Consider the following 24,909-nt stretch of genomic DNA (forward strand, 5'->3'; position numbering starts at 1 on the left):
TGGAAGCACACATTTGTTACTGGCTTGGTGAATTCTTATGATACCACCCAGTTTGGGGAACGTGCTCTGTTTTATAGCAGTCTGACCTGAGATTGGCGCTCTTAGCTATGTCCAATACCAGGCAGCCTCATGCCAACTTTATTGTATGGTTTAAAATTTGAACAGATACAGAGTTAAGGATGCCATGGAGTTAACAGTTGGTTTGGGAGATTTCAGTGAAAGATCAGTTAGGTTCAAGATGCATCAACACAAATAGCTCCAGATCCAGAAGCCAAAGGCTCCACAAATCTATAGCTACAAATCAAAGGAGTGGCAAACTCCAGAAACTGAATAGCTCAGATTTTCTTTTTTAATAAGAAAGGGAGGTCTGAGGGAGGGTTAAAAAAAATTCCATGGCAAGATGATGCAGACCAATAACAAAGAAGCCACTCCTTTCCTTATCTCACACAGCAAGCAAAACTCTCTTTTTATTATATACTTTAAAACTTTTCCTCAAATCCACCTGAATGACTCAGTCTCTGCTTTTCTTCCCACACACGCACAGACACATGCTCTGCTTCACCCTCTCCTTCTCCCATGTGAACATCTCTGCCCTATCAATGTGTGGCCCAAAGGATAAATCTGACTCTCACTTTCTTTCTTTTTTTTTTTAAACAAGCTAAAGTAAGAGCCTACGTTTTATTTTTTTCTAGGGAAAAAGATGTCACTTTCACGGAGGTTGCTAGGCACAGGCTGAAAGGGAAGCCAAACTAATGGGGAAGAGGAAGAAGAAACAATTTCAAACTGCCACTCTTTTCCTCCTCTGCTTCCCCCTTTCCTTCTGTATTTTTAAATTAATTAACTGAGCTTCCTATGGTAAACTGTCATTTGAAGATTGTTCTCGGTAGTGTCAGGATCCCAACATGAGCAGTTGGGGCCAAGGGTCAGAGCAGGGGAAAACTCTTGACTAGGAATAGTTGAGGAGTTCATTGTCAGATCCTGGCAATGGTTCACATCAACGGTCAGAGTCCACATCAGGTTTCAGGAGCTGAGTCAGGAGGCAAAGTCCAAATCAAGCCGAGGTCAAGCCAAGAATTCAAGAGCAAGGAGCAGGCATGATCATGGCAGCTACAGAAAATCCATGCTGTTGCCTGGACACTTCCTGTAGTGCCCCTTGGGTTTATATGGGGCAAGGAGCTAATCAGCTGCCATGGGGCTGCTGTCTGTCAAACCCTTGAGGCTCTCTGTGTCCAAAGAGTGTCATGGGAAGTGGTGTGCCGGACTGAATTTAAATGAACATTTACTGTAGGATCATGAACTGGTTCAATGCTCTAAATTCAGTTTAAGATGAAACATTTGTTGAAGATGGGAAGAAGCTGGGAGGAGGAGAGAAGTGCAGTGGAAAAGGAGTTGGCATACAAATTGTGGGATTATAGCCTTTGGCTGCTGATCCAGATAAAGCACGTACAGTTTTAAACAAAATGCCTACACCCGGGGACAGGACAAGGTTTCAGGAAATAGAGGTACACTAGAGTAATGTGTATCTTTATTTCTCCTTTCTTTTCACCAATTTAAAATAATAGGTGTAGGTATTTCTCCCTTCTTTATCCTCCCACTGATGATGTCATTAGGAAATGCATGCACTGCATCACTTGGAAATGGTCAATGCCTATGACATAACCATAAGGCCCCAAACCCCTATGAAAATGTAGTTTAAAACTACAAGATCCAAAGCCATGCACCAAAACACTCCGACACCTCTAGCGAGGAAACCTCAGACTTCTCCCCCAAACTCTATCAAAGAAACAGATCGCTGTTAACTTTCATAATGAGATCTTCAAATTAGCTGGGCAGAGGTGGCAGGTCTGAATCTGAAGCTAGCTTACCTACAGGGAAGGAATATTCAATAGCTGAAAAGGAAGGAGAGCAGCTGTTTATTTAAACTTTTTCAAAACTAAACATGTTCTGGGATATGGCTGTGGTTTTAATATTTTGCAAAATGGTTTGTCTATCTCTATCTACAGCAGGATTTAATATAAATAATGTACCACTTATTATATTCTAAGCAAAGCATATTACCAACATATTTAGGGATCTATCTAATTAACAGATAAGTTACTATATATATATCCTGCATAGTTTCTGTCAAATAGACTAGTGCTACCTAGGTTCTGGAAGAATTTGTTTTCTTTATTGTTTAAAATGACTGAAGCGTACAGAATATTTTAGAACCACTTATCTTCCAATTGTCACCCAATTTCCAATGCATTTAGAGAAACAGATAGTTTTATAAAACTACACTAGGCAACAATGTCAAGAAGGATATTAAAAAGTGCATATTATGTGCAGAATTCACAGCACCGCATGCCCTGAAGAAAATGCATGAGGATCATACATAACAAAGGACATAATTTTGTTGTTCCGCATTTTCAAGCGCAGTATCCACTGTTTACATAATTGAGCAATGTCATACGGGGGAAAAAAAAGCCAGTCTGAAGCTTAGTCCACAACTGAAACCAAACGGAACCTATCATATATTGGTAACACCCTTGCCCCTAAATTGATTCCCAACCAGGTACCTATGCTAAATTCCATCTCAGAGTCTTATCCAAGGATTGTCTGTTTCTACTGAGCTAACTTGTGATTGTAAATTAATTTCACTTGGATGAGAGAAGACACACAGGAGTCTGGAGTGGCTCTGACTTTGAAGAAGCACAAAAGCATGCAAAACTAAGTACTGGACAAGGCACAGCAGAGAGGTGCTAGACCCTGTGCCCTTGCCCATTCTTATTCCTACCACCATCACTGAGACATGGGTCAGGACTTGTGGGATCTGCAGAAAAGAAATATGGTATGTGGAAAGGAAGGACAAGGGCAACTTCAAAAGGTTCAGGTAAGCTCACTTCTCTAAGCTTATCTAAGCCAAAGCAAACCTGCAATTGTTCAGGGGTCTGCCCATCACTAGGGGCACTGTGAACGCATGGAACCACAATTTTTTGCCCTATTTAAATCAATGGCAAAACTCCCATTGACTTCAGTGTGGCAGAATATTACTGAAGATTCTGCATTTTATAGTGGATTTGGGGTTGCTTCACAAATTTTATTTTCTGCACAAAATAAAAAACTAACTGTTTAAAAAAACAAACAAGCCAACCTTCAGCCCTTCTGTTGATGAAGCGATCCCTGGGAATGTCAGTCAATGCAGTACACAAGGTACTGGAGGAAAAAATTGTTAAAGAATCAACAACTTCTTTAATAACTATTTAAGCTAAAGACTCTAATAGTTATTTAATTTTAAAAACTGTTTTGAAAACTGAAAGCTTTTATATAAAGAACAGGTGTGTTTGGACTTTCTGAAAATATTTCCTTTCCTGTTAAAGCCTAAGGAAACTGAAGAAATCTCTTAGAAAATTGATTGAATAAGAGAGTTAAATGTCTATATTTAAAGATGTTCTGAGATGCTCCCACCAGAGAGACAAAGGAAATATAAAACTGTCAAGGAAGAATTACAACCCTAATGCACACATAGCATTAACAAAATTATATATTCATAAGATGAAGACACTCCTAAGGCCAACCCATGAAAGTACTGAGTCAATGAAAGGATGACAGCAACCAACAATAAAACTAAACAAGCCTGGAAGAAGTTTGTTTTTTTATAATTGCAAGAAAGTTGGAAGGAGAAGAGTACAAAGCTTTGAAGTGAGCCCCCCTCACACACACTCTGCTACCCTATTCAGACACACAGCACTCAACCCAACTCACTATGTCCATCTCCATAAGCAAGCTGCCACAGATAGCTAAGAAAAACAGAGAAGACTCAAGAAGAAATCAACCCAAAGAAAACTTCCTTTTACCAATTTATGTTGAAGTTAACTAAAGACACTGGCAATGAACTACATTTAATAACTCTTGTAATTATTTTATTTGAATATTGAGATTGTTACATAAAATGCACATAGGTTTTAACCCTTCAGAGATGCTACTGTAATTTAAGATACTAACAATTTCTGTTGTTAATCACTACAACGTTAGACTATATATTCCTGGAGAGGAGGCAGGGGCTACTAATCACTGGTTAACACAGAAATAGTGAAAAAAAACAGGAGTACTTGTGGCACCTTAAAGACTAACAAATTTATTTTAGCATGAGCTTTCGTGAGCTAAAGCTCACTTCTTCGGATGCATAGAATGGAACACACAGACAGGAGATATTTATACATACAGAGAACATGAAAAGGTGGAAGTATGCATACCAACAGGCAGAGTCTAATCAATTGAGATGAGCTATCGTTAGCAGGAGGAAAAAAAAACTTTTTGAAGTGATAATTAAGATGGCCCATAGAAGGTGTGAGGAGAACTTAACATAGGGAAATAGATTCAATTGGTGTAACGACCCAACCATTCCCAGTCTTTGTTTAGACCACAGTTAATAGTATCTAGTTTGCATATTAATTCAAGTTCAGCAGTTTCTCTTTGAAGTCTGTTTTTGAAGTTTTTTTGTTGCAAAATTGCCACCTTCAAGTCTGTCACTGAGTGGTTAGAGAGGTTGAAGTGTTCTCCCACTGGTTTTTGAATGTTATGATTCCTGATGTCAGATTTGTGTCCATTTATTCTTTTGCGTAGAGACTGTCCGGTTTGGCCAATGTACATGGCAGAGGGGCATTGCTGGCACATGATGGCATATATCACATTGGTAGATGTGCAGGTGTACGAGCCCCTGATGGTGTGTCTGATGTGATTAGGTCCTGTGATGGTGTCACTTGAATGGATATGTGGACAGAGCTGGCATCGGGCTTTATTGCAAGGATAGGTTCCTGGGTTAGTGTTTATGTTGTATGGTGTGCGGTTGCTGGTGAGTATTTGCTTCAGGTTGGGAGGCTGTCTATAAGCGAGGACTGGTCTGTCTCCCAAGATCTGTGAGAGTGAGGGATCATCTTTAAGGATAGGTTGTAAATCTTTGATGATGCGCTGGAGAGGTTTTAGTTGGGGGCTGTAGGTGATGGCTAGTGGTGTTCTGTTATTTTCTTTTTTAGGCCTGTCCTGTAGTAGGTGGCTTCTGGGTACTCTTCTGGCTCTGTCAATCTGTTTTTTCACTTCAGCAGGTGGGTATTGTAGGTTTAAGAATGCTTGATAGAGATCTTGTAGGTGTTTATCTCTGTCTGAGGGATTGGAGCAAATACGGTTGTATCTTAGAGCTTGGCTGTAGACAATGGATCGTGTGGTGTGTCCAGGATGGAAGCTGGAGGCATGTAAGTAAGTATAGCGGTCAGTGGGTTTCTGGTATAGGGTGGTATTTATGTGACCATCGTTTATTAGCACAGTAGTGTCTAGGAAATGGACCGCTTGTGTGGATTGGTCTAGGCTGAGGTTGATGGTGGGATGGAAATTGTTAAAATCTCGGTGGAATTCCTCGAGGGCTTCTTTTCCATGAGTCCAGATGATGAAGATGTCATCAATGTAGCGCAAATAGAGTAGGGGTGTTAGGGAACGAGAGAAATAGCGGTATTTAATTGGACTTAAGACTCTTAATATTTGTTAATTGGCCTGTCATAAGACAGCTCCTCGAATGGTTTCTCCTAAGTAACTGATTAAAATAGCTTTGAATTTCATAGGATTTAGTTAAGATTGCTTCCTTTGCTCATCTATCAACTGTCTGGTGATTAACACTAAGCAGACAAGCTCACCTGTCCTTAAACTAATTCTTTTGCTAATTAATAAACAGCCTTTGCTTTTCTGAGGTACTCTAAGCTTGGACTCAATCATTTTGGGCAATCAGACCTTGGTTTCAGCATACCAAAACGGTTGTCAATTCTGGTTGCATGTATTCCTAGAGATTTCATCACATGCCTATGTTTAATTAAAGATTAATCTTTAATTCTTGGAGACTCCAGGCCAATCCAGGAGGATTGGCAACAATATGTACCAAAAGAAAAGTGCTTCACTAAGGGCATCCCCATTCTCAAAGATGTAATCTCTGGCTACAGCTCTCCACAAGAGACAAACAAAAGAGATTTCAAAATAAGTAGCAGTAACGATCCTGGAGTTCACTAAATAACAAACCAGCGAAAGGGAAAGGAATTAAACTTTAATAAAACAAACTGGAGAGGGTCTCTGGCAAACTGCTGCACATGCACACAGCCATGCAGTGCTCCCAACCCACACCTTCAGGACCTATCTCCAAATTCCTATGTTCATAATACTATCCCTTATGAGGGAAGCTGTAAATTATAATCTTCTACAAACACATCACTACAGTAACCACTTTATCATATGTTTTGTTTCATATTTTCTTTTTCTTAAATAATGGCTATGGTTAATAATTGAGATTCTTTTGCTTCGTTGTAATCAGCGTTCCCCAAGGTATGTAAAAGAACCCCCATGACTAAAATAGTGGGAGTCACGTCCCTGAGCTGTCAGTAAGAGACACAATTAGAGCTGGCCTACTATTTCGTGTTTCTCTAGCCATTTTACAATAAAATTATTTCATGTTCAACAATTAAAAATGTACCTTTGTCCACCCACAGCACATTAAGGACATAGCTTTTGTAAGTACCACTGAAGTGTAAGTAGACAAATATTTAACTTCTTTATCAATGAGCTTGAAGTTTTTATTTTACTACAGCTGAAACAATAATAAATACTAAGCAAAGAAAGTTAATCTGTATCTACAGCAAGACCTTTTAAAATATATCAATACAGACCCACTGTCTCTCACCAACTGTTATTTGTGAATTAGCCTAATCTGGATTGTGGTTGTAATTATTATTTACAGAATGCTGGATTTGCTTGGAAGCATACAGATGTGTAAGAAAAGGCAGCTCCTCTCTCAAAAAGCTTAGATTAAATATTATACAGATACACCTGTTCCCCAATAGAGGGCTGGCTTTAGGAAGTGCAGGACCCAATTCGAACAGTTTCGACGGGGCCCCAGCAGGAATGACTAAAAAACCCCAAAAAACACATGTAAAAAAACATGTGGGGCTTGTACTCACCAGGCGGTGCTCCGAGTCTTCAGCGGATCTTCGGTGTTGGAGGACCCGTCGGTGAAGGACCCATCACCAAAGTGCTGCTGAAGACCCAGAGCAAGCGAAGGACCCACTGCCGAAGACCCGGAGCACTGCCAGGTGAGTAAAAATTAAAAAGGCACCTCTAGCCAGGGAAGGGATTCTCACTGGGCTCGGGGCCCACTTAGGCGCGGGCCCCGATTCGGGGGAATTGGTAGAATAGGCCTAAAGCCAGCCCTGCCCCAATATAATGCAACCCAATATAACACAAATTCGGTAAAGCAGTGCTCCGGGGGGGTGGGGGGGGAGGCTGCACACTCTGGTGGGTCAAAGCAAGTTCATTATAATGCCGTTTCTCACCTATAACGCGGCAAGATTTTTTGGCTCCCGAGGACAGCATTGTATCAAGGTAGAGGTGTAGTTCAGACCTTGCACATACAGGTCTGACATACACAGAATATGGATGAGAAATAGGTGGAAGATCACATCATGATGTAGGTTTTCTCTCTCTTATCCTTATCAAATTCATAGTCCATTTTGGTCAATTTCACAGTCATAGGATTTTAAAAATAGTAAATTTCATGATTTCAGATATTTAAATCTGAAATTTCATGGTGGTGTAATTGTAGGGATCCTGACTCAAAAGGAGTTGTGGGGGGGTTACAAGGTTATGGGGGGGTTGCAGTACTGCCTCCCTTACTTTTGCGCTGCTGCACCCTCCTTTCCTTAAACATTTCCGAATAATCCCCAGCCAGGTCCCAACTACAAAGGTGTGTGAACTAGGAGTGCGGCTGCACCCCCGTCTTGAAGTGGTTTCCAGCATTACAGGTCTAATGGCTGTCAGCACCCCCACTATACAAATTGTTCCACCACCACCCCCCGCCCAGCTATCCTTCCCTTGCATAAGGTGAAAGGGCACTGTAAGAGGAGGGGGTTGGCGCCCCGCAATTCCAGGCATATGAACCCCAACCCACCTTATTTAGCTACCTTAAAGAATGCTTTTCTTGAAATCCTTTTCTAATCTATTTTATCCAATATCCATATCTCTTCCAACCAGACTACCTGCACTGGATATCTGCCACAAGGTTTTACATACTAAATTGCAACATCATAACCCAATCCCTCTACTTCCACCCACTGGGTCCCAGACCTGCTGTGGGGAAAGTGAACCCCACCCCCAATCCGGCAGTGTGGGAAATATTCCTTTCCAGCCCTACAAGGAAAAGGGCAACTAATATAATGTCTGCAGTGGATCAAAGGGGAACCAGATCCTCCTGCCAAATTTGAGAGTGGGTTGCTGCTGCCAACCCGATCCCAGTAAAAAAGGGCCTTGCTAGGACTTCATGGGATATTATTAACCCCCCCCCCACACACACACACACACACACACTCTTCTGGTCAGCAGGAAGCATAATTCAGTACCTTCTCCTTACCTGGCCCCAACTGCTTCCTGCCCTTCCTGTCCATCCCTGTAAACATTCCCTTCTCCCACCTAATGTAAGGGAACCTCTAAAGGGGCAATACCCCTTTTCTTCCAGCTAGCTAGACAAAGACCTCTTTGCTTGAGGGACATACTCTAAAGGCTGTAAATAGTTGTAGAAGTCTGACATTAATCTAAAACAAATCACTCAAATTATGCTACTACGGTAAATTGTAGCAAAAAGTGCTTGTTTGCCATTCTGCCCTCTTCTATCTAATATGATGACTAAAATGCATCAAAATGGCTTAATACTGCTTTAATAATAATCTATTTGGTGAGGAGGGGAAAGCCATGCAGGTTTTTCTCCTCCAATTTCATCCCCACAATGCTCCTATGACAGATACACACACACCCCTCCCCCCACAGCTGTCTAAAACCCTGCATCAGGATGTGACCTTGCTCTACACCCTGTCAATACCACCCATAAAATCAGCCAGAGGGTACATTGGGTGTGACGTAAATCAGTATCAGTATGTTGAGTGCAACAACTCTCTCCCCCACCAAGACTGATTTCATTACATTACACAACCCAAGGCTTGCAGTGCAAAGAAACTTAGATAAAAATGCACTTAAAGACCCTTGCCCAGGCATTGGCCACAGTGGTCAGAACTCCTTCTTCCCAAGGCCATGGAGTATCAGCAGAGCCATTCTGCAGCTGCTATTGTTCAAAACCCTGGGCTTCTACTTTCCTCTCTCTAAGCAGAATGTTTTACCCAGTGGATCAAAATACACCCTCTTATACCCTGTGCACAGTAACATAAAAGAGAGCTGACACACATTCTGCTCTGCACTGTATAAGTTGCAGAGTATTTGTATTTCAGCAACCACCAGTTTTAGTTTTGAGTGGAAGCAAAAAATGCTCATATCATCAGGCAAATTGTAGTCAAAGAAATAGAGCAATGAGAGTTTCTTCTTTTGAAATAGAAAACTAATTTTCCCCAACAGTCAATATAGTCTCTTCTGCATAGCAGAAGATGTAGTATCTATCTTAGACACCAGATAAAAACCTAACATAATCCTGAAGAAAAAGCTCAGTATGTAAACTCCATACAGCAGCACAAGCCTAAAGAAAATTAGAAATCCTGTCACGTTCTGTTACCTTACCCTTCTCCTCCCTGACCTACCTTGCTCCTCTTATAGGTCCCACTTCCACACAACAGCACAAATAATTGCTGGAGACAAAGATCTGTAGGGTAATGTCCCCCAATGGATGGTTTCATTTTTTGCTTTCTTTTAGCCTCACTCCATAAGACTTACAAAACTAGGTTTCACATGCATTTCTCATGAGCAAGGATTACTTGGGTGAAATTCCACAAAAACTATTTTATTCCTGAAAGTTAGAGCTTCACCCAGCTCTGGACCAAGAACAATCCTTTCAGAGCAATATTTCAATGTTTTGGTGTATGGGCGATACCAGCACAGCTCTGAAATGGCCTCCCCAACAACCTCAGTATACTCATGTCTCCAAGCACCATGCGAGTGATCATAGATTCACTGCACCAATGTGTAAAACATTGTCTGAATTTGGTCATTTCAATACGGATATTAAAATATTTTCTGAAAAAATCTCTCTCAAAAAGACCAACAAAAATATTCTAAAGCATGTTAATCTGAAAATGGTAAACAGTAACTAAATATCTACATTAATACTGACAGCATATGGAAAAAAATCTTATTTTCTTTTCAGCAACACATAAAAAGCATCTGAAGAATGTGGGTATTCTTCTTGCATCTGAAGAAGTGGGTATTCACCCACGAAAGCTCATGCTGCAGAACGTCTGTTAGTCTATAAGGTGCCACAGGATTCTTTGTTGCTTTTACATAAAAAGCCGTAACAATTCTAAAAGCATGCAAACACCTGAAAGATTTTAACATGGGCTTCCCTCTTCATATTCAAGTGAAATTGCCACTATCATTCTAGTCAATAACAATTCAGGTAAATCCCCAGTATATGATTATATACTGGTGGAAGTCACTGGCTGAGCACCTCAGTTTGCTGAAGTGCTAAAACAGATTTGGATAGCAGTAGCCTCTTCTACAGGTACAAAGAGAATATTTTCTTCATTTCAGTTTATTCAATCAATTCAGTTCAATTACTAGTTCATTCAAAGTTAAGAAACCAATTGGAAGCTGAAAAAACAGGAAAGCTCATTTTCCCCTTTCAATCTATGAATGAAAACTTGGTGTGAAATGATGAGATCTACTAGTTCTAAAACCCTGAAGGACACACTGACCAGAAACAAACAGCTCATTGCACTAACTACAGATAATACTTTCTTTGTTTAAATTAACCAGTTTCAAATGTTTGATAAATTATTAGATAAACTTTTCCTTCCTTATGTTTCTAGCATACTTAAGGTAGATTAATAATAAAAAAAACAATTAAAATTCTGTTCTGGGGCATTTTTAATTGAATTTCCATCCAATAAAGACTGACACACGACAAGTAAAAAATTAGTCATCTAGTAAATAAGAAATGCATCATTGGCATTTTTCTAACATAATAGATATAAAAGTAAGACTCTGAATAGGTAAATTAAGCTATATAATGATTTAAGTAAATATGTATAGATGTGATGTATCCTCCTGCTTAGCAAGAAGAAGCACCAAATTTAGTGTAAAGGCTATAGTTATTTGCAAATGAACATGTGAATCACTCTTTGTTTAAGAAAATAACTAAAAAGTGTGAATATAAAACAAGATTAAAATCAATTACTTAAATCAAATTTTCTGCTTGCTGATTTAAACCATGAATAAGATAAATTACCTATATCACTTTGATTTAAATCAATCCATCCTGGGATGGGCTGAAGCACATGCTTAAGATTATGCTTGTGCTTAAGTGCTTTGCTGAATAGAGGCTTGTAAACTATGCTTGAAGACAGAATGCTCACTTGATTTATATTTCTACAGATTACACTACATAAATCAAGACTCACATACTGAACTGCAGTAAACAGTGAATCAATGTAGAGAAGGAAAAAATTAAATACTTAATGATCTGTTCATTACACTAACTTAGAATCTCTTCTAAAGACAGATTCATGTCAGTTAGCAGGATACTTCCATGTGCCTGCTGGAGCAATGTGGGAAAGAAATCTGCTTGCATGTGTTTGTTTAAATCTATGAAGATCTTATTTTCTTTATAATTGTAAAAATGCCTGCTCTGAACTCATGAGCAGTTTATTCATTTTACAAAGTCTCATGCAATTTAGGAATCAATGAAAAATTTCTAACTGACAGAATTTTCCTTGTATGCAGTGTTATAGCCATGTCGTTCCCACGGTATTAGAGAGACAAGGTGGGTGAGGTAATATCTTTTATTGGGCCAACTTCTGTTGGTGAGAGACACAAACTTTCAAGTTACACAGAACTAGTTACCCCAACTCCCATTGCACAGCTTTTTAGGGAATACCTTTCCCTAAGTCCACTTCTAGTTCTGGTTTATCAGGAAACCAGACAAGCACCTGAACTGGACACCTATCACCTGCAGCAACTTGAACCTTACCTCCCGACCTACCCCACTGGGTCCGAGCTGCTGTGGGGAAGGCAAAAAACACCTTCCACTCTCACCTCAGCCAATATGGCCTTGAGGAAAAATGTCTTCCCGGTACCCAAAAAAGACATTAGTGCAATTCCAACAGCAGAGCAACAAATGGTCCTACAATAATTCCTCAGATAGGAGCTGATAATCAAGGTATGAGAGGGGGCTCCGGCTGGAGGGACAGAGTTTATATACCCTCCTCCAGGTGCCCAGGTGCCCATTGGCCCAACCACTAGTTCAGGTGATGCCTTTCCCTGTCTCCCAATCCCAGCCACTTTGCCTGCCAACCCGCAAGGGAAGGGGAGACCCTTAAAGGAGCCACCCCCTCTTTTCCCTGCCAGTCCAGGCAAAGCACTCTAATCTTTGAGGCAGTAGTGGTTGCAGAGTGATCAACTCAATGATGCTCTTTGCAACAGCATGTTGACCTGAAGGAAGAACCAAAGCAAAAGGGTGAGCTTTCAAACCTGAGCGGTGCTGCGAACCCCTGCATCAGGTCGCAATGCCTGGAATAGGAAGTCAGCCCCAGCCTGTGGGACAGAAGGCTGCTGTTGGATGAGTGCGAGGCAGGCTCACTCTCAGTGATGGGTTAATCTGACCCTGGGCATAGTGACCAAGCTAGAACCTTCCTAGGACTCACCATTAAGGAAACACTGTTATAGATGATTCCTGACCCTCCACACACTGTAGTCTATGTGGCGCATAACACATTGTATGCACCAGCATGTGCGAGATTCTGTAGGCTGTGTCGCACCAGAACAAAGGACTCCGAAATATTTCCATAGGGAAAAAAGGCAAAGTATTAACTGACTCCCTGTTCACAGCAAATTTTTACTGTTCTATCATCACAGATGATACTACTGTATTACTGATCAACAATATACAAATAAATCTCTTTGGTCCTTTACCATGCACAGCTGGTGAAACCTGACTTTTGAAGTTTCCAGCAATAGCCCTTGGGATTTGGCTTCACCATCCCTGTTAAAAAGGGACTGAAGGTTGACAGTTCTTCAAATAGTTTTCACTTGGGCATAGCATTGTCAGTTTTCAAGCTATTGTTTCTGTTTGATAGATGACAGATACCAGAGACCTTAACTACTGAAAACACCAAATCCTTATGAGTACCTAATGCAAAGTTTTTGCCAGGACATAGATCCACATACAATAAAAGATTTACTATTTCCTGCTGTTACATAACTCAGGTTTGTTAATGCTAAACCTGGCATGCGCTGCAACATATTGAATATGAGCATCTGTTCTAATCAAAGACTCGTCAATGGACACAACTAAGGGCAGGTCCATACTCACCGCGCGGGTCGACGCGGTGAGTTCGACTTCATGGAGTTCGAACTATCGCGTCTGATCTAGAGTTCGAGTTCTAGTTCGAGTTCGACCCCGCCGCGTCTGGACGGATGAGTAGTTCGAATTAGGGTACTTTGAATTCAGCTACGCTATTCCCGTAGCTGAATTTGCATACCCTAATTCGAACCCCCTTTTTAGTGTGGACCAAGCCTAAGTGTGCTACCATATAAAGAGATATATCATTTAAGAAATTCAATCTAGCTGGTCTATGCAAGAGGTCATAACACTGTCTCTACAGCTTCTCACACCTACCTTAGTCACGTGACTGATTTTTGTTTAGAGATGAACAACATTATTAAGCATTCTAATTTCAACAATGGAAACCACCACCACTCAGCAAAAAAGGAGTGGTGAAAGAAAGACTGGTTCTGTGCAGAAATGGAGAAGCTAATGTAATAAAGCTCAGATTCCTGAATCATCTATCTAGTCAAGATGGTTTTCCCCATTTCTTTGCCAGGATGTGGGAGGCAAGGCACCAACAAAATTGCATCACTGTACTTCCTACAGTTTTATTTTCTGTATTTCTCAAAGAAAGTCTCATGAAAATTTACAAATCAAAAGGAGAATACTGATACGCTGGCATTACCCCATTACAAAAAGGGAATAGGATGTCTGATCCCTGCAATGCTCACTGCTTTTGTAAGATTGCTAGTGGTCAGTGTCCATCTCAATGGAAACCTTAGGGTATGTCTATACTGGAGTTGGAAGATATAATATCCAGTTCAAGGAGACATACTCCAGTTCTCTGTGATTGAGCTAGTATGCTAAAAATAGAAGTGCAGCCACAGCAGTACGAGTGGTGGGAGGGGCTAACATTCCTGAGTATATAGCTAGGGTTTTGGATGGGATTGTACTTGAGGATGCTAGCCCCTCCCACCACTCGCACTGCCATGGCTACACTTGGTGCTAGCAGGGTATGTGCTTGCCAGCTCAAGGAGACACCTTCCACTCCAGTGTAGGAATACCCTTAGTATTGTTATGCCTTTTTCCCGTGCTCACATAACAAAATCTGTAACTCATTAAGTCATTGGAAACCAAAGACTAATTAGGGGGAACTGGTCAAGCTTTTAAGTTGACCAGCTGGTATCCCACCTCAAAGATTCTATACCCACATTGCTTTATTGAAAGAAATGTTTTATTTTATTAAAATTCAAAACAGGAAAACAAACAAAGCTACTGTTAAGAATATTAAACTAAACTAAAAGTATTACAGCTATCAGATCAATTCAACAAACCAATGAAGTTAGTCTCAATATAGGATTAGAGTTAAATCATTAAATACCAAAAAAAATCTATATTTACAGATTCTAAGAACTCTAAAAAGATGGCTGGCAATTTGATTATAAATTCCAACTAAAGAATTTTACCAAAGTCAATCTAATCCAGAATCTGAACGGTTAAGCACATTAACATTGAAAACAAATTACTATATAATGGCTGGACCACAATCTCATAGACAATTATAAAAAACTTACTTGTTAGACTCAATTCCTACACAGTGGTTAACCCATTCCACCCTGACCCCAAAAGATGACACAATACAGACTTTAAGAGAATACTTTTGATAAACAGAAGTTTAACAACTCTTATTTATCTGAACTTAGATGACAACTGAACCAGAAATGGAACTAAAACTGCCTTGGTGACACCGATGAATGATTTCCTGCAGTCAACAGATAGAGGATAGCCTCCTGGACGTCTCTGCAGCATTCAGCACTGCTGACCATAAGATTCTGCTGTGTCATGTGAGAAAGGTGGCTCGGGTCCAGGGTCAGGCACTAAAATGGTTTAAGTCCCTCCTGGAGGGTTGCACCCAACAAGTAGCGATGAAAATTTGCACCTTCACCACTAGGCCCCGCCCAGCTGGTGAGTGAGCAAATGGGGCCAGTGACAGTGGAGTTCCAGGGGGCTCCCTACACACATGTGAGGAACAGGATACTATATCCCTGTAGGTGAAAGATGCAGAGGGAGTCCTGTGCTCCCTGATTATACTGATGCATTTTTGTCAATTTCTGCATGTCAGATAAAATTGACATTTACTGATGACTAACCATTTCTGAATCTTTCCAAGCCTACATAGAAGCTATTCCCTTTATACACATATTAGGGTTTTCACTGGATTTGCAATAGGATGCCATTTTAGTCAAAAATACTCCTTCTGTATTTTTTGCCCAGGAAATCTACAGTTCACACTTGTGAAAAGAAGCAAGAAACACAGTATACAAGAAGAGTGAAATAATGACTTCACGCTGCTCCAATTTATACTCCCATCAAGGACAGGATGATAGAAGAGAAATTTCACAGGGATCTCCTTGTGGAGTTTACCTTTCACTTGAAGGGAGCAATTCAGTACTTTATTTGCAAAGTAGAATCCACACCTTCAAGACTATTCTCAATGTTAATGTGATAAAAATGCATCCCACACAGAATGTGACATGAGCATTGCAGCACTGAAGAGATAACAATAGCCACTACAGCATTAAAATCACTTTGTGAGGAAACAGAAGTATTCTTCTCCTCTATACAAATGTCTAAACAATGTTCATGGATTTTGCAGGATGCAATAAATCAGTGCCTGCCATGGCTGTGCTTTCATTTTACTACAATTACCTAAAGGTTAACTTGCACTCACTCCTTCTAAGCTACATTTAAGATACAATATTTTAAAAAGAAAATAAAAATGCTTCACTTGCACAAGGGATATAAATCACATGTGCTTAGGGATCTGGGAATTAATATTTTCCTGTTAGATATGTTCTACTTGCTGCAAGCATTGCTCAGATTTATGATACAATCAGAGATCACAGTTTAGTGCGCCTAAGTTTTCTGGATCATTGCACAAGTCAGTCCCTCAGTGATTACTAACTCATGCTTATCACTTCAATACTTGTTCATGAAAAGACTGAAATACATGTATACACAGACCACATATGGTCAATGTTATGTATGCCTCTGAATCAGTAAATGAAGGCTAGTCCCAGAGGGTTAAATACCACTGGATTAAAGGATGCACTAAATGTTTTTAAACGACATGACTGGTTTCCAGGCATTCAGGTCATGTAAGGTAAAAGGAAAGCTCCAAAAGACTAACTCATAATATTAAAACTTCTTTGCTATCATTTCTCTCTTTTGTCTCACCAGGATTGTTATGGCTATTCCCTACCCAGAAAAACAAGCCAAAACATCAGTCTGAGGGGGGGAAAAGTGAAGGGAATAACCTATACATGAACCTTGTATTAAGTGAAACACAAAACATTATATAAATTCACCTTATTAGCATATTTATGCTTCAAACATTAAAATGCAAACACTGTCCAAAATGAAAAGCTTGCAATTCTGTAAGTAAAACACAAGATAACAATAACATCCCTCGTCTGCCAACTAGATACTACTGTTTTTTGCATCTGCCTCTAGATAACAATATACTTTCACCAAATTATTTGCTTTTTCAGCACCTACCCCATTATATATTTTGAGCAAAACAAAAGAATGTGCAAAACACACACTTAATTGATGCTGAGCTGGCTTGACTGGCGTGAAAGTAATATAAACCCCCCAAAATTCTGAATTCAACTGTCCTGTCCTCCATGATTTTACTTTGACATTTTCCATTATTTTAGTGCAACACACATTTAGATGTGCCCGCAGGCACCGCGTTGGGAGCCCCTGATCTAGTCTGACCTCCTGTATAACACAGGCCATCGAACTTTCCCAAAATAATTCCTACAGCGTATCTTGCAGAAAAACATCCAATATTCATTTAAAAATTGTCAGTGATGGAGAATCCACCACAACCCTTGGTAATTGTTCCAATGGATAATTACTCTCATCATTAAAAAATTATGCCTTATTTCCAGTCTGAATTTATTTAGCTTTAAATTTCAGCCATTGGATCGTGTTATACTTTTCTCCACTAGATTTAAGAGACCATTCTTAAATACTTGTTCCCCGTGTAGATACTTATGGACTGTAATCAAGTCACCCCTTAACTTTCTCTTGGTTAAGGTAAATTGATTGAGCTCTTTGAGTCCTTCAATATAAGGTATGTTTTCTAATCCTTTAAATCATTCTCATGGCTCTTCTCTGAGCCCTCTTCAATTTATTAACATCCTTGTTCAATTATGGGCACCAGAACTGGATACAGTATTCCAGCAGCAGTCGCCCCAGAGCCAAATATACATGTAAAGTATATACAGGTATCTATTCCTACTTGAGATTTCCCTGTTTATGGATCCCAGGATCACATTAGCTCTTTTAGCTATAGCATCACAATGGGAGCTAATGTTCAACTGATTACCCAACATGATCCTCAAATGTTTTTGACTCACTGCTTCCCAGGATAGAGTCCTCTCCTGTAAGTATGGCCTATATTCTTTGTTCCTAGATGCATACATTTACATTTAGCTGTATTAAAATGCATATTATTTGCTTGTGCCTAGTTTATCAAGCAACCCAGATTGCGCCGTATCAGTGATCTGTCCTCTTCCTTATATACCACTCCCCCAATTTCTGTGTCACTTGCAAACTTTATCAGTGATGATTTTATGTTTTCTTACAGAAAATGGATAAAATGTTTAATAACGTAGAGCCAAGAACCAACCCCTGTGGGACCAGACTGGAAACACACTGGATCAATGACAATTCTCCATTTACAATTACATTTCCTCATGATAATGGCCTCACAAATCAAAAAAATATATTTTTTCTGCATTTCAGACAAGCACAAATCTTTATTTGGCTCCATAGCATTACCTTCAAATATTTACATTTTATTTTAGAAGAATTATCTATTTTCACTACTTCCATCCATTCAACTGCTAGTTTCCTATCACTTTAACTATGTAAAAAGCAGTGATCAATAACAGCTGATTCTAACCAGAAGGCACACCACTTGCTCCAACCACCGACTCCACCCATTCAACTTCCATTCTAGATCTTCGATAGTTCTAACTTTCTAATTTTCTCCTAGTATACATTGTTTCCCTTTTAGCTTTGTAAAATAAAGTTTTCATTTAGCATGAAATTAGAGACTTTTTATATTCAAAATATTTAAATATGTGTTATGTTCATATAAATACTTTAGAATAATTCACAACACAGAAGTCCAAGAAAAAAAACACTGGGAAAACCTGATAAATAAAAACCACACAGTGAGTTATATTTTTTTCTGAATATAGAAAAGAAAGCATATTTTTTCAACAGACATATGTCTCAATACCTCAGTAAGAGTTTTACCTGGATAAGAAATTGTTAGAATCGGCAAGATCTTAAAATCCTGTTAACTGCCCAATTAAGAACATAAGCATGACCATATTAGGTCAGACCAATAGTCCATCTAGCCCAGGATCGTGTCTTCCAACAGTGGCCAATGCCAGATGCTTCAGGGGGAATGAACAGAAACAGGGCAGTTTTCAAGTGATACATCCCATTGTTCAGTCCCAACAACCAGCAGTCACAGGTTTAGGGACTCCCAGAGCATGGGATTGTGTCCCTTACCATCCTAGCTATTAGCCAGGGATGGAGCTATCCATCATGAATTTATCTACATTCTTTTTTTACCCCACTTGTGGCCTTCACAACATCCCCGACAACAAGTTCCTTAGGTTGACTGTGCGTTGTATTAAGAAGTCCTTATGTTTGTTTTAAATCTGCTGCCTATTTATTTAATTAGGTGACCACTGATTCTTGTGTTATGTGAAGGGATAAATAACACTTCCTTATTCACTTTCTCTACACCATTAGTGATTTTAGAGGCTTCTATCATATTCCTCCCTTCATTGTCTCTTTTTTCAAAGTGAACGGGCCCAGTCTTTTTAATCACTCCTCATATGGAAGCTATTCCATACCCTAATCATTTCTGCTGACCTCTTTACCTTTTCCATTTCTAATATATCTTTTTTGAGATAGGGTATTCAAGGTATAGGCATCCCATGGATTTCTATGGTGGCATTATGAGATTTACTGTCTTATTATCTATCCCTTTCCTAATGTTTCCTAACATTGTTAACTTTTTGTCTGCCACTGCATATTGAGTGGATGTTTTCGGAGAACTATCCACAATGACTCCAAGATCTCTTTCTTGAATGGTACCAGCTAAGCTGGACCCCATCATTTTGTATGTTTAGTTGGGATTATGTTTTCCAATATGTATTAGTTTCCATTTATCAACACTGAATTTCATCTGCCATTTTGTTGCCCTGTCACCCAGTACCCTTTGTGATCTCTCTTTGTAACTCTCCATAGTCAGATTTGAATTGAACTATCTGCAAACTTTTCCACCTCATTATTTACTCCTTTTTCCAGATCATTTATGAATATGTTGAATAGCGCTGGTCCCATTTCATATCCTTAGGGGACCCTGCTATTTACCTCTCTCCATCCTGAAACTGACCATTTGTCCCTCTTAGTTACCTCCTTTATAAAGCTCTTTGAGATTTAATGTAAAAAAATATTTGTGTATGTATATGTATGTATGTTAGTGCCCAATGTCTATTAAAAAGTAGAGGGACAAAGTGGAATTTATCTAGTCTTTGAGACAGCTGGTGGCACATTTCTTACTACACTAGTTAGCTTCTCCCTGGCCCCCCTTCCTGATTTAGCTCCCAAACTAACAATGTACTGGGTATTTCTCAAGAGATACTCAGCACCTGGAAGGCTCAGAACCCTACTTAGGATTTATGAAGTTGCTTACAATGTATGTGTCTCTTTGTGCTGAAATCAATAATAAACATTTAGCATTTATTATATCTGCAAATCTCCAAGTGCTTTACAAACTCCCCTGCCCCTCTCCATCGTGCCCGAGTCTGTGCTGGAGATGACAACTTGGATCATAAAATAGAAACAATGGGAAATACAATGTGTTTGTATTTGCTTGTCACCAGTTTATCTTTTTTTTTTTAAGTTCCTTAAGTTTTAAGCAACAATATGAATAGAGTAACCTTGAGGACAATACTTAGTGCCTCACATATTTTAAAACAAGACTAGTATTTATATAAATTATATGCAGCTTCCACATTTGCACTGCACTTCATTGATCACTTAGGCATTTTTTTATTAGAAAGGAATTTATATTTCAGAAAGCTCTTTTAAGGGGATATCTAAATTTTCATCATTCAGAAAACGTGTTTTTTATATATATATCAACAATGAAAAATATGCTTTCAGTTATATTCTAACTTTTTTGATTAATATGTGACAGGTTGTTTGATTTCTGTGCTCAGAAGATACTGTTTAAACATTTTCAAAATAACATTTAATAAGCTTTAAGAATGAATTCATGAACCAGTTTCCTACTAGGCACCGACATGTTTCAGATTCTGATGAAATGCTTTGTAACACTTTCAGTAGCTTATCAGTAAGTTGCAGGATAATACTGCAATTTATAAAGGATATGGGCTCCTAAGTATACGTAGTAATTGAGGCCTCTGATGGAAATCCAATATAAGACTCAAACATTATTTCTCTCTAGCCAATTTCTTGAAGTTTTGCTATTCCTATATTAACAGCAGATGTCTAAAAAAAATCTTTATTACAGCAACGTTTCACAAAAATGGGACAGTACTTCAGTCAATTTTGAAAAGAAATGCTTTGTGGGCACTTCAAAAACTTGTACATCATCATCTATGAGGGTATCTTCATACTTTGGAGACTATATATATAGATATAGATATATATAGATATATATAGATATATAAAATGATGATTTTCAGGTCCTTAACTATTAGAAATTACCCTCACGAGTCATGGCCACTCTTGAGCACTTTAGCTGTTCCTTTTTTTTTTTTCCTTCAAATTTTGCACAATCTTTGAGAAGCAAAGTAATGCTAAGCTGAACTTCAAATACCAAGAAGAAGAAAAGAACAGAAAAAATGAAGAGAGTACTAATCATTCAGTTACTTCAATGTAAACCTAGAATAACGCCATAACTTCAATAGCGCTACTCCAGATTTACAGCAGTAATAGCAAAATTTGGCCCCAAACACCTCAGAAGTAGGCATCTGAGATAGGGTTGATGAACCTGGCAGAACCACATGGAATTGTTTTGCAGCTTTCTTTGAATAATCCAAAAATGTTGGCAACCTACTTTTTCATGTTCCCAAAGCATTTCCTTAGCATAAGCTTTTATCCACAATTTAAACATGTACTGTAACAACATGTGAGTTAAGGAACAGAATTGGGAGATGAGTAAAAATTACACAAAAGCTTTTCAAGGACAAAAAGGATTACATCCTCTGCAATGTAAGTGTCACATCATGAAACCACCAAATATTATTGTGATGTGCCAGATATGATTACATACTCAGAGTCTATTAGTCCTTTCAATAAAGGCGATCACAGTTCAGCACTTTCCAAATGCATTAACATTAGACAGAAGGTAACAGAAATAGACCCTCTTAAAAAAGTGACAGACTAGGATTTAGCAGATGGGAATAAAGAAATGGAAGATCTGCCTAATTTATTTTGCTTCTGTCTCACAGATGAGTGGGTGGATGGAAAAGTACCTGACAAAGGGGTTATATTTCCCTACATGGCAGGAAGGAATTACAGTAAATTCATAATTCAGCTATTAGCTGAGATTTACAGAGCTGCCACACAAAGACCACCAACTTGGATTTTCTCCTGATAATTCATAACTTAAAAATTACAGATGGGAGAGACATAAATATGATAATCTAAGTCCACTTCCCTGTGCATCTTCCAGTGTTCTAGCCATTCTGGTTACAGCCTTTAGAACAGAAAAGGTATACTGAAATGTACTGGTCTGCACAGAGGTTCAGAAGATACATATATTTGTAGTTTGTACTTCCTATGCTCTTTTACCCCACTCCCCCATAATTGGAGTCCTGCTTCCCTTCCCAAAGGAGAAAACTCTTCTAATTTTTCTATCCCTCCCTGTTTAAGTGGGACAGCTTTCCCACCTATTCCCATCACCTCTTCTCAAACACTAACCTAGTCTAGCCTTCTATAACAGTATTATGCGGAGAGCAACTGTGAGAAGTCTTCTGCTTTGTTTGTAGTCTCTATTTTTTGGATCATAAAGGTGTTCTCTGATGTCTCTCCCTGTTTGTTGACAAGGTATATTGTTGTAGTATTGTCACTGAGCATTTTGTACTGTGTCACCCTGAAGTAACAGGAAGAAAGTCATGCACATTAATTTCACATTTAAAACAGTTTTATTTCCAACTATGCTTAAGCCCATCTATTAAAGGAAAACTTTTCATTTTTAAAGATCTTTTCAAATAAATGTCTGTAAGAATTAAAAAAGGGAAAAGTCTCAAAATATAAAACACAATGTTAAAAAAACCTGAGTGCTACATTGTTCCCCTGATACTTTTCTCGTGACTCCAACTCTCATATTTTTTCTTAATTGGAATTCCATATTTTCCTTCACACAGGTTTTTGTTTTGCCTTTTTTTTTTTTAAAGGAAATAAAGTTCTTCCTTTCAACCTCATATACTGGATTTTTCTATGATGCAATATCTGGCATATCAGTATCAAGGAGATGATAGAGAATGCTGAATACATAGTTGAAATGAAGATTCTTCAAATGTTCACTAGAATTCTTGTCTTTAAAAACAGCACAGTAGCTTTAGTAATTTACACTCTCTCTCAACTAAGGATTTTTTTTTTACTTTATTCATTATAATTAGATGATTAAAATGGAGTGATTTTAAGGTAGAAGTCTTCCAGAGGCCTAATCCTATAAACCACCCATTTATAGAACTCAGTAAGATTTCTTTGTGCTGGGAGACTACAGGATTGGCCCCTATGTTCACAGTACTTTTCAAGAGCGTATTGAGACTAAATTTACCATAAAAAAAGCAAAAACTGAGTTTAGGCAGATGGGTTGAATTCCCATTTAAACTCAAGCTATAGAAACAATAAGCACTAAGCAAGGCCTTTTCTGTTCATTCTGTCATGTTAGTATTAACAAATGCACTGGAGTAAGACTCTAATATGAACCACAAAGGATTAGTCTGTGAGCTCTTCACAACTGAAGGGGAAAACACAACTCCCCTATGTGATAATTTTATTATTTCTGAAGTGATCTCTTCTCCATGGTAATGACTGTCTGCAAGTCAATTTTACAAAAAAAGAAAGCAGCTTCAGAAAACTAACTATGTTACAGGTCTGCTTAATGTTTTGAAATTCAGATATATTATGTTATCATATTTTCTGTGCTGACATGTAAAATCAGTCTGGAAATAAAAAAAGGTAGATGCAAAACAGAAGAAAGGCCGTATACTATTCTAAATATAAATTCATTGTGTTTGAAACTCACCCCTGTGCTGATCCTCTGAAGAGAGTGAGGCATCTGAACTAAAAATAAAATATTTTGATACTGTGAATTTGAAATTAGAGTCAGATTTTAAAGTTTTAAAAAAGCAGTTATCTAGGCAAACAATAGTTTATTTAATGGTTACAGAGAAGATCTTTGTCTACAGAGAGAAACACCAGAATAATAAAAAGGCATTATGTAACATGTGCCTAGTACATTGTTGCATATGTCTTAAATTTGAATTTTGGATATGCCACCTTAGGAAAAAAGAACCAACCATATGCCAGGATAGATGGGGTAACAAATGGTTTTCCCATTACAGCAAAAAGATAACGCCCCCTGTCATTCCATCAGCTATCAGACAGGATGCAGCTTGGACAGAGAAGGATGGGAAGGTTTGTACTCTATGGTTAAGACCATGCCCTGCTTTCTTCCTTCAATCCCACATTGCATGGGAATATGTTCTGTGGGAGATCTGCTATCTGAAAGTGGGAGGGGGGGCTTCTTTCCTAAGTGGCTGACACCCACACCTAGATTAAATGCAGCTTCAAAAAACACTATCCCAATCCCTTGCTTGCAACTGCTTCAGAAAAACCCTTGCTGACTTTTAAGGCAGCAGTTCTTCAAGAACACTTCCCACATTGTGGGAACTTAAAAGGGGGACGCAATGTTGGACAGAGTAGCAACAGAGACAAATCCTAGGGAATAAGAAATTTTACTCCCTTGCTTATCTTCAATCATGCAATCACTGTGGTAATTAACATGTAGTAAAAAGCAGTCCCTTCTACATGTGCATTTTGAGATATGTGGCATATTCCTGATTCCACTGCAGTCAATAAGACTTTTTGCTATTGAATTCAATGGGGCTGGGATTCGGACAATAGGGATTATCACTGAATCATTGCTTCTCATGTGTTCATTTGACATAGCAAAAATGTTTCATCCTTCACTACATTTAAAATGAAACATTAAACTACTAACCTTCACCTCATATTTATTATCACTGAAGATTATAATGGAATTCACAGACTTATCATATATATGAAATATGACCAACATCAAAAATAAAGGTCTTGAACTTACACTAAATGCAGACTTGGAATGAAATGTTGATGTTAACCAATTAAAATTACTGATCTATCAAACGTATATTTTTTTAAAGTTTAGGATTTCTGTATTCTTTTTAAGAAAACTTGGCATACTGAATACTTTCCACTTTTCTTTACTGCAGGGGTAAAGTTTACTGGATAATCAATAAATT

At 38.6% G+C, this 24,909-nt stretch overlaps 1 protein-coding gene across 4 annotated transcripts in view; it reads right to left on the minus strand.

Moving 5' to 3' along the window:
* KCNJ3 (potassium inwardly rectifying channel subfamily J member 3) overlaps nucleotides 1–24,909 on the minus strand; it is a 164,358-nt gene that overhangs the window by 118,150 nt on the left and 21,299 nt on the right. For 3 of the 4 annotated variants that reach the window (XR_005586234.1, XR_005586235.1, XM_039494957.1), the window contains 2 exons: nucleotides 23,652–23,689; nucleotides 20,395–22,490 (listed from right to left, as the gene is read on the minus strand). The exons of the other annotated variant lie outside the window; for it this stretch is intronic. Coding sequence is in view for 1 of the 3 variants with exons in the window: in XM_039494957.1 (XP_039350891.1) it covers nucleotides 22,464–22,490; nucleotides 23,652–23,689 (65 nt within the window). In the remaining 2 variants the exon portion in view is untranslated. Of the gene's footprint in view, nucleotides 1–20,394; nucleotides 22,491–23,651; nucleotides 23,690–24,909 lie in introns of those variants that run through there. 4 annotated transcript variants of the gene reach the window in all.

This window comes from Mauremys reevesii, linkage group 11 (genome assembly GCF_016161935.1).
Source record: "Mauremys reevesii isolate NIE-2019 linkage group 11, ASM1616193v1, whole genome shotgun sequence".
Taxonomy (NCBI): Eukaryota; Metazoa; Chordata; order Testudines; family Geoemydidae; genus Mauremys; species Mauremys reevesii.